We start from the raw sequence: 10,909 nt of genomic DNA on the forward strand, positions 1-10,909 counted from the left end.
GATCCGAACTCATGCTACTGAGATATCTTGGCACCAAAAAGCCTTGCACTATGCCCGACACGCTAGACCACTCGACCACCTAGGCTTGACAAAATAAAGCTTTCGGTGGCAGGGTGTTACCTTTCCTCTACAGTTTTATCTAGCGTCGTAACACAGTACATGATATATAAGGCATGAAGATGGAATATTACAGATCAGCTGAATTATCTATTGTAGAGGATCTTACAAATTAATGTAATATTCCATCTTCATGCTTTATATATCATGCACTGTGTTAAGACGCTAGATAAAAACTGACGAGGAAAGGTCCCAGCCTCTGAAAGCTTGATTTTGTCAAGCCTAGGTGGTCGAGTGGTCTAGCGCTTTGGGCAGAGTGCAAGGCGATTTGGTGCCACGATATCTCAGTAGCATGAGTTCGAATCCCGGCCAGGGAAGAACAAAAAATTTTCTTCCACAAATTTACAGATCTAACATTGTTTGGCTGGTATTTAGACGAATTATGTATACAGAATGTATACAGAATGTGTTTTCAGCCTTGTATCACCATCACTGGTGATCCGATGGATAAAATCTGTTGTAGAGTTGTCACTGGTTCAGACGTACTTATATATAAATATATATTACCGGTATAATGTGTGTGTGTATAATTAATTGTAAACACTTTTTTCTGCTTGTTTGAGCTGATTATTTTTTTTCTATATCTATCATATCTTTCAATATAGTAACTTAAACACAAAAAGAGTCAAAACATATATAAGATACAAGGGCAATTGTGTAGTCTGCCAGTATCAAAACATTTTTTTGCTGAAACCTACAGCAAAGGACAGATTTATTCTATCAACAATGATCTTCTGCCAAAAATATATTTTATGACTTATTTGAGAGATGGAAATTAATAATCAGATTTTGCTTGCAGTTTAATAGAACCATACTGTAAAGGTGGAAATTTTCATGGTAGGATTATTTTGGCTTATTTGGCGATCACATAAAATGCGCAAAAAATATCCCCCATGCGAATATCTTTTGGAGTAAAAATATTGATATGAAGGGCATATTGCTTGAAACACAAATTCTTACTAACTACAAAAATATCAACCTCTATAGCAGTACACAATCAGCTTTCAGTATGCTAAAGGTCAATCAAAATTTCTAGCTTGAGACAGCCCCATAGGGCCATCATAATGTAGAAAACCCACATCAGATATCAAGTTGTTCACTACCTAAAACCTTGCAAAAAATGCTTATAAATTCAACAGATAACAAATAGTCTAAAAGCCAAAGTCAATTAAACATGGAAAGAAAACAGAAACAGAGATAAACAATCACTGCTTACAAAGTTGCTGATTTAATATCATTGAAATACATTTGTTCTGACTTTCTTTTCCATTCAACTCGGTGGATAAATAAAACAAAAATAAAGCATTTTTTTCATAAATATATTCTTCAACAAAATATACATTTCTTTGGTCAATTCTATGTTGACTATATATATATATAACAGTTTATTATATAACTTCTTTCACAATCTAAATAATTTATCAGCTAAATACATGTATATTAACTAAATGTATATGTTATTAGAGACATATAGTACAATTATATGTCTCAGCTGATATGATATATTATTATACACCATTAGATTTAAACCTACAAGAAACTTTAACTTATTCCATATCAATATAAAAATAAACAGCTGCGCCATGAGCGCATGATACGCCCATCGTCTTGTGTGTGAATTTTTATGCAATAAGCATAAATAGTTTCTGACATACGGCGTGACAGGCAAAAATCCCCCTTTTTTATTTACAAAAAACTCAATACCTCTAAAATAAAATTTTGAATCAAAACCAAAAAATATACAGATCTTTAGATTAATATAACTAAGAAGTGTGTAAAGTTTTAAGCAATAATCATAAATTGTTTTTGAGATGGGGCGCGACATGTGAAAAAAAAACACACACCTGTTTTAGTTACTAAGTCCCGTAACTCAAAAAGTTTTAATCTTATTTTCACCAAAAAGTATACAGATCGTTTGACCATCATAAGAAACAACTATGTTAAGTTTCATGAAATTTGGATAAGTCATTCTCAAGTTACGGTGCGACATGTTTACACCGGACAGACAGACGGACATACTAACTAAGAAGTGTGTAAAATTTTAAGCAATAATCATAAATCGTTTTTGAGATACGGCGCGACATGTGAAAACCCCCCCTTTTAAAAAAAAAAATCAATATCTCAAAAATAAAATTTTGAATCAAAACCAAAAAGTCTACAGATCTTTAGATCAATATAACTAAGAAGTGTGTAAAATTTTAAGCAATAATCATAAATCGTTTTTGAGATATGGCGCGACATGTGAAAACCCCCCTTTTAAAAAAAAAATCAATATCTCAAAAATAAAATTTGAATCAAAACCAAAAAGTATACAGATCTTTAGATTAATATAACTAAGAAGTGTGTAAAATTTTAAGCAATAATCATAAATCGTTTTTGAAATACGGCATGACATGTGAAAAACCCCTCCCCCTTTTTTTACAAAATACTCAATAACTCAAAAATAAAATTTTGAATCATCACCAAAAAGTATACAGATCTTAAGGTTAATATAACTAAGAAGTGTGTAAAGTTTTAAGCAATAATCATAAACTGTTTTTGAGATACGGCACGACATGTGAAAAACCCCTCCCCCTTTTTTAACAAAATACTCAATATCTCTAAAATAAAATTTTGAATCATCACCAAAAAGTATACAGATCTTAAGATTAATATAGCTAAGAAGTGTGTAAAGTTTTAAGCAATAATTATAAATTGTTTTTGAGATACGGCGCGACATGTGAAAAAAAACACACACCAGTTTTAGTTACTAAGTCCCGTAACTCAAAAAGTTTTAATCTTATTTTCACCAAAAAGTATACAGATCGTTTGACCATCATAAGAAACAACTATGTTAAGTTTCATGAAATTTGGATAAGTCATTCTCAAGTTACGGTGCGACATGTTTACGCCGGACAGACAGACGGACAGACGGACGGACGGACCGACGGACGGACACCGGACATTTGTATACCATAATACGTCCCATCAAAAATTGACGGCTTATAATAAGGAGATGTGGTATGATTGCCAAAGAGACATGGATATAATCTAGTATAGGTCACTGTAAGATCTTTTTATGTATTGAAGAGCAACAAAATACTTTTATTCCTTGAAAATTTCTGAATTGTCTGCATACTTGCATACCGTAAGTGTCATATGTTTACCATGGTGTTGTAATTATTTCTTGACTTTGTTTTAGGGTAAAAATAGAATAATTTGCATTTTATTCAAACTTTTTATTTTACTACTTTGAAACTTATATAATCAACCAACAATTTATTCAAACATTGGATTTTACAACATTGAAATTTATATTATTTATCAACGAAGTAAAATTAAATGTTTGAATAAATTGAAAATAATTTAATGTTTAATAAAGTTACTGAGGTCCACAACATTCTGTTTACTTTTACTTAATTTATGTTCATAGGTGGAACAGGAATGGTTATATTCTCATGCGTTCCTTTAGTTTTTAACCACACTGTATTATTCTGAATAATGATTAAATATAGGTATGTTTAAAAATTCCGATTTTAACCCAATGTTTGAAATAATAAGGCATTTTTGCTACTTACAGTTTATCTCTATCTATTACGATTTATTGAAAAAAACAGCTAAAATCCTCTTAATGTACAATAACTCTTTTAGGGATCAATTGAAGATTGTGCTATTCTGGTTATTTGTAGATCCTATTTTACTGAATATGTTTGCTTTTACACTTTCTCTCTTTCTATTATAGTATTTGTATCTTACCCCTGTTTTATTTTGAGCACCAGTGGCCATGTTTGTTGATGCAACTGAAAAATTGTATAATTCACTTATATTTTCATTCTTCAAATCCAATTATATACATATATGGGATCTAATTTTTTTTCCCAGTAAGTAAAGTTATTGATTTTGAAAAAAAAATTTAACTGCAGACAGAACATAAATGTTGACAACAACAATTCCAACGACAGAATAAAGGACAACTATGTCGCTTCTGCAACAAAATGTTGAAGGCGCAACAAAAAGGACTCTTTATGATTGGTTAATTAATTGATTGGTGTTTAAGGCCACTTTCAGCACTATTGGCTATTTATTGGCGGTCAGTTTTTGTTGATGGAGGAAGCTGGAGTGACCGGAGAGGAACCACGGCCTTCAGTAGGAAAACTGACAATCCTAGTCAAATAAGATTGAAGTTGAATGCACCAGATAAGTGCAGGGTTCAAACTCACAACCTCAGTGTTGAAAGGCTCGTGAACTATTAGCTGAACTACTTAGACCACTTGGCTACCAAGGCCCCCCCCCCCCCCCCAGACACTTTTTTACCATGTCCAACAATTGTGAAATGATAATCAACTCCTAAAAGCCCACAATGCAATGTTATTCAGTGTGTTGATTGGTTAATTTCTATGGGGCATGTTTACATTTTGTATTTGCTGAATTACTAGGCAAATGTATTCTGACGACAGAATTCTAGTGGTCTTGACCTGCTAAACAATTGATATAACATTTCTGCTAACGTTAAAATAGTACATGTATGATGAGACTAGTAATGGTTTTCAATATTTATAATATTCATCAATTAGTTTTTTACAGTTTTGATGAAATCTCAAAATAGATATAATTGAGTGCAATTCTCTGTAACCACCAACCATTTCATATAGGGGGTCAGCACGCACAGTCACCGACTTTCCTGAAACTTAGCCTGACCATGTAATCAGGTGAAAAAAGAAGAAAAATAAATAAATGAACATTGTCATTCTGGAATTCACAATATAAAATTTAAAATATCACTGATGACTAAGGGGATATTTCAGATATTTAGTTGTAAAGTATTAAGGCACATTAAATCATATTTTGATCTGCAAAAAAATGTGTTCTAAGAAATACAGAAATAATCAACTTTATACATTGATGAAAATAAATTAAAAGGCCTTTCAACCAGCACGTATGTTTATTTCTGAATTGGCATTAACTAGAAGGACAGGTAATGTTGGTTGATCTTATATGTTACCTACTGTTCAATATTTTTGGGGATTTCCTGTTAAATTTCGTATTTATTATCTTTTAAATTAAGCTGAGAGCCCAAAAACCAACTGAAAATAAGGTATCACATTTTTGTTAACTGAAAATGTAACATCAGTTAATATACATTATTTAATAAAATGTATAATATAATAATGTAAGATGTTTTAAATAGTATAATTCTTAATTCTTTTACCCCTCTTAAACATTAAATGCCCTAAAAAGCAGACATATCTGTTTGATCAAAAAGATCTTCTTCACTACCATGACTACAAGACAACAAGGCTTCAGTTTCAGCTTTCTGCTGTTCATGCTTTCTTCTACTTTTTAAATACTTGAACCATGCCAGAAATCTTGCTTTACGCATCACTACATCTGAAAAATATATGACTCAATCTTAAAACAAGTACTTCTAGAATTATAATTTTGGATGTCAAAAAATATTCAACATTACGGGCGACTGAAGTAGAACAACATATTAATTCAATGAAAAATGTAGAACACAAGTGAATTGTAAGTTTTGGTCAGTTGTAAATTTTTCGATATTTGAAATTGTGGATAAAATGATAAATTATTAGTTTTACTATAATGAATTTTTACATGTTTATTGTAAATAAAATTGAAAATAAAAGAACTACATCATTTTGTATGCATTCTCACTTTCTTTAGATGTGACTTCATTAAAAAAGGTCCTGATATTGATAAATTTAACCCTTATTTATGTATGACGTCAAAGGAGTGAAAAAACAAAAATTATTTTAACATGTACATGATGTAAAACATCAGTTTTTATTTGCCTGGAAAATCACAGTACTTCGCATTAATTCATTGCAACCAACTCAAAGATGCATTTTAACGTATATTTGTAATATTTTAAATCAGTATTGGCAAGAGAAAAGTTATTTTATCCTATAACCAACGATAGGCATTAAACTATTTCAGTATTGAGAAAGAAATATTTACTGCTTCTAAATATATTAAACTGAAATTTCTTACATTTGTGGCAGTAAAAACCAAATGGTGTGAATCACCAAATCATTTTTCAAATGTGTAAAAGATAGGCTTGTAGAGAGTTCAATAGCTTCACAACACCTTAATGTAAAATTTCATGTTTAAACCTAATGGAGCATGTTAAGATAAATAAATAATTATCTTTCAAAGATGCATATGTAAGCAATCTTATTTACCAAAATATTTTGGTTATTAACTTTTGGCTCATAATTACTTGACCACCTCAAAGTTATCATTGTAGATTAGATAAATAATGTGCCTTCACGCCTAAAAATGTTCCTTATATCATATATGTATATTATTCATTCGTATATAGTACTTCACTACTGACGTGATTTATAAAATACCTTTCTATAATTCTTCATTGATAATAAAGAAATAAGAAAATTCTAAGGCAACGTTTACCTTAGATGGATTTAGCTATTCCTTTTAGGTCCCTTTTGGACTTATAGCTACTGATGAACATTCAAGTACTTATACATTCTTGCATTGGCTTTCAAATTGTCGGGTTTGAGCATTGGTAAATTTAGAAAAGCACGCAACAGAAGTACTTAGTATTGTTATCAATATCATACATAAATCTAAAAAATAATTGAAAAAAATGTGAATGAAAAAATACCTTTAACAAACTCTGGTTTGAGATTATGTGTAACTACTGGATCAATGTATTCCGTGTGTTTGTTCTTACACATCCCACAGTACCATACACCTACTAATACTAAGGTAACAACAAATACCACACATACCAGGGCCCACTGTGGGTCTTTAGAGCTGGAATAAAAATGTAATATTTAGTTTTCTAAAATATTTACTTTTTCTTTGTTTTACCATGTTTACCACATTACTGCAAATCACAATTACTTTCAATTTATAAACAGAGAGACAAATTCATTTTTCAAAAGAGGGACTATTTATTTTGATTCAAGGCAAACCAGGCTTCGTCTTACTTTTAAATACCATATTATTGGCAGCAATGCAAAAGTTACAAATTTCAGTATTTGATTTGACCTGGCTGGAGTATTAAAAGTTAGTGATCTACTATTCTCAAGAGATTATGCTATCATGAGACCATCACAATGGATCATTTCTGGGAATTTGGGAATGGTTTTGTATTATTGAAATATGTGACCATGCTTCAGACTCATACTGTGCTTTCTCACTGTTTTAACAATATGGTGGCATATCTAGACTGAAAAGTTCTGTTGCTACATGTATGTGTTATTTGAGATTTTTTTTATTATACCCTTGCACTGAAGATTAGGAGTATCCTTGATTATTTCTATATGTCAGTTTGTTGTCTGTCCCATGGAAAATTTTTTGCATATCTTTTGCAAGAACTATAAATGAAGAGCTTCCTTAAATTTGGATTTGATTTGATTTTTGGTGTTTTAACGCCACTTTTAAACACCGCTTTGGGCTATTTCGTGGCGGCCAGTTTTTATTGGTGGAGGAAGTCGGAGTGCCCGGAGAAAACCATGACCTTCGATAGGAAAACTGACAATCCTACGTAGTCAATTAAGATTGGAGTCGAGTGCACCTGCACGAGCGGGGTTCGAACTCACAACCTCAGTGTTGACTGGCTAGTGATTACAGTAGTAACTACTTAGACCACTCGGCCACCGAGGCCCCCCTTAAATTTGGAAGCAATCTTCATCTGAGCATGCTGTACCATGTGATGCATTTTCACAGTCATTTATATGTTTATGGCTCATCAACTTCCTGCCTACCAACATTTAAAGAAGGGATATTGTAAGCATGGTTAGTGAGCAACAGCTTATAGGTAAATCTTGGTGATTTTACACTTTATTTTTAATGTTAAGTTATAACAATCACTTACTATTCCATCTGTAAAATAGCCTCCCAGTCTGCCATACCAGGAATAGTTGAGTTCCCTGTGTCATTCATACTTCTTTTTGAAACATGTAAACTATTGTCTGTAGTAACTTCTGTATTATTGAATTTTATTTCATTCTTTCTGATATGTACATTTTCCTTTCCTTTATTGGTAGTTTGTCTTTTAACTTTTTTCTTCAGATGATCTTTCCGCTTTTTCATTTGATTATATATTTCAAAATATTTATCAGATTTTAAATTATTTAATTCATTTTTATTACTTATACATACGCCTTTAATAAACTGTGGCATATCATTAAAATGCTGAACACATAAAGAACAAAAAAGTTCATAAAATTGTTCTAAACTATCACTATGACGATATGTACAACAATTATCATACACTCTTTGATCTGTTCTTTGTGTTCTCTTTCTCAGTATATTGCACATCATTATGATCTGGGTTAAATGTAGTTGAGCTTGTGTTTCAATATTGATAATTGGCCATTTTGTCTCCTGATTGTATTCCATTCTTAAAGTAGAATAGGTATCCTTGACTGGTGTATCTTGCACATTTTCTCCAGAATGAGGTTTAACAATTAAATCAATAGTGGCAAATGAGCTGTCTGTTGGAGCTGTTTGGCACTGTAAAATATATCGGTATACAATGATATAGCTCAGGTACTCAAGTTAATTGATTAATTTTTATTGGTTTGCAGATAATCAATACAAAAACAAACGTTTGTATTTATATGAAGATGTTGTGCAAGATTATCACACGAAAAGAAATACATAATAGAGGTAGTATGGTGATGCTTTAAACCAACTAATTTTCAAGAGCTATTTATTTCCCCATTTCTGGAGTAGAATTTAATGTTCACGCAAATATAAATAATCGTAAATATGTAATGAAATTAAGAATGGAAATGGGGAATGTGTCAAAGAGAAAACAACCCGACCAAAGAGCAGAAAACAGCTGAAGGCCACCAATGGGTCTTCAATACAGCGAGAAAATCCCGCACCCGGAAGGCGAGCTTCAGCTGGCCCATAAACAAAAATGTGTACTAGTTCAATGAAAATGGACGTCACACTAAACTCCAAAACATATAAATGCACTAAAATTAAAAAACATACAAGACTAACAAAGGCCAGAGGCTCCTGACTTGGGACAGGTGCAAAAATGCGGCGGGGTTAAACATGTTTTGTGAGATCTCAACCCTCCCCTATACCTCTAGCCAATGAAGAATAAACAAACACACAGCAATACGCACAGTAAAACTCAGTTTAAAAGAAGTCCGAGTCCGATGTCAGAATAGATAACAAAAGAAACAAAATGACAATGATACATAAATTAACAAAGGACTACTCGCAGTTACTGACATGCCAGCTCCAGTCTCCTCAATTAAACTGATTGAAAAATTATGTCTTCATCATATGAAAATCAAGCACAATCCCTCCTGTGAGGGGTTTAATATCATACCATCATAAAATATATGAGAAGAACATAACCCGTATAACATTGTATAATGCCAACAACTGGTTTTAGAATAAATGTGTTTATTTCCGATGCAAAGACCCTATGAGTGAATCAATATTAATACCAAAATATGCCATCTTTAATGACCTGACAACAGTATCGTAACTATATCCCTTCTGAATAAGTCTGTTTAAAGGTTTGGTTACATGTAGCTTTTGAGGTGAACATGGTGAATGTCGACATTTTTGTGCTTTGTATAGAATATTACCATAAAAGATTGGATGTGAAATACCTATATGTATAAGATGTCTGCATGTTGATTTATATTTACGAATGATGTCCTTGTACCAATGATAAAATTTAGTAAATGTTTTGACCTGTTTGTGATATCGAAAACCCTGGTGTAATAATTTTTCAGTAATACAGAGGTTTCTTTCGTTAAAATCAAATAAGTTGTTACATACACGAGCGAATCGAGCAAGTTGAGATATATAAACACCATAAGATGGTGACAAGGGAACGTCACCATCTAAAAATGGATATATTAACATGATCATTTACAATCATGACAATAGGAAATGAAAAATCATCTCTTTGATCTTTGATCTTTCCTTATTCAACTACATCAAGTAAATTGGAATATAGCAATATTAGATTGGTGCAAAGTCAGCTAGAAAGGGCTCAACATGTATCTGTGAATGAAGTTGATTTATAATATTTTTCATGTAATAACCCTGATACTATAACACAGTGAAATGAAACTGAATTAGCAGTATTAAAAAGAGAATATAATGTGGCTTTTTCTATATCATATCCATATCAACCATAAGACACTGGTGCTCGAGGGATATTGGTTGAGAGTTGATACAATGTGTGATATTGAAAAAGACATTATTATATAAACTTTACTGCATACCTCAAGTAGATGTTTTAGACATGACGTAAGGTAATACAAATTAGGGGTTTGTTAAAGCCATTTGCAGCCATGACAGATATTGATGATATCACATCACACAGATTACAAATTTGTTAAAGCCATTGAAACCGTGACAGCTATTGATATCATCACGAATGATTTAATATACAGCACAATTGCTGGGCAGCATGATTTTTCTTGTATAAATTGTTTCACATACTTCATGTCGGTGTCTATTAAAGCAGACTATATGGTATGCATTTATCACAATCTTATAGGCTCTATGGTGGTCTATAATTGCTAAAATCCACTTCATTTCAACCCTGGTAAATAGTTGTCTCATTGGCATTTGCATTGATACCTGTACATCATCTTATTTTCATACTGAACAATTTGTCAGGATAACCCATGTCATGATAACTTAAGCTCCTTATCCTACTTACAAAGTGACCATTAATGTACCATATCAAAGTCAAATATTTAACATAAATGGGTAAAAAGGTTAAAAACATGATTTTGACATCATCATTTTTCTTCTTCTTCGGAACAAGTTCTCTCCCGGA

At 31.9% G+C, this 10,909-nt stretch overlaps 1 protein-coding gene across 1 annotated transcript; it reads right to left on the reverse strand.

The window, feature by feature from the left end:
- Window positions 1-1,325: 1,325 nt before the first annotated feature.
- On the reverse strand, window positions 1,326-10,909 carry LOC127710894 (uncharacterized). Its single transcript, XM_052216864.1, has 4 exons — window positions 10,790-10,909; window positions 7,958-8,598; window positions 6,740-6,891; window positions 1,326-5,484 (listed from the first exon to the last, which is right to left on the reverse strand). The coding sequence occupies exons 1-4, from the start codon at window positions 10,856-10,858 to the stop codon at window positions 5,327-5,329; spliced, it is 1,020 nt and encodes a 339-aa protein (XP_052072824.1). The 5' UTR covers window positions 10,859-10,909; the 3' UTR covers window positions 1,326-5,326.

Source organism: Mytilus californianus, unplaced genomic scaffold (genome assembly GCF_021869535.1).
Source record: "Mytilus californianus isolate M0D057914Y unplaced genomic scaffold, xbMytCali1.0.p SCAF_8, whole genome shotgun sequence".
Lineage (NCBI taxonomy): Eukaryota > Metazoa > Mollusca > Bivalvia > Mytilida > Mytilidae > Mytilus > Mytilus californianus.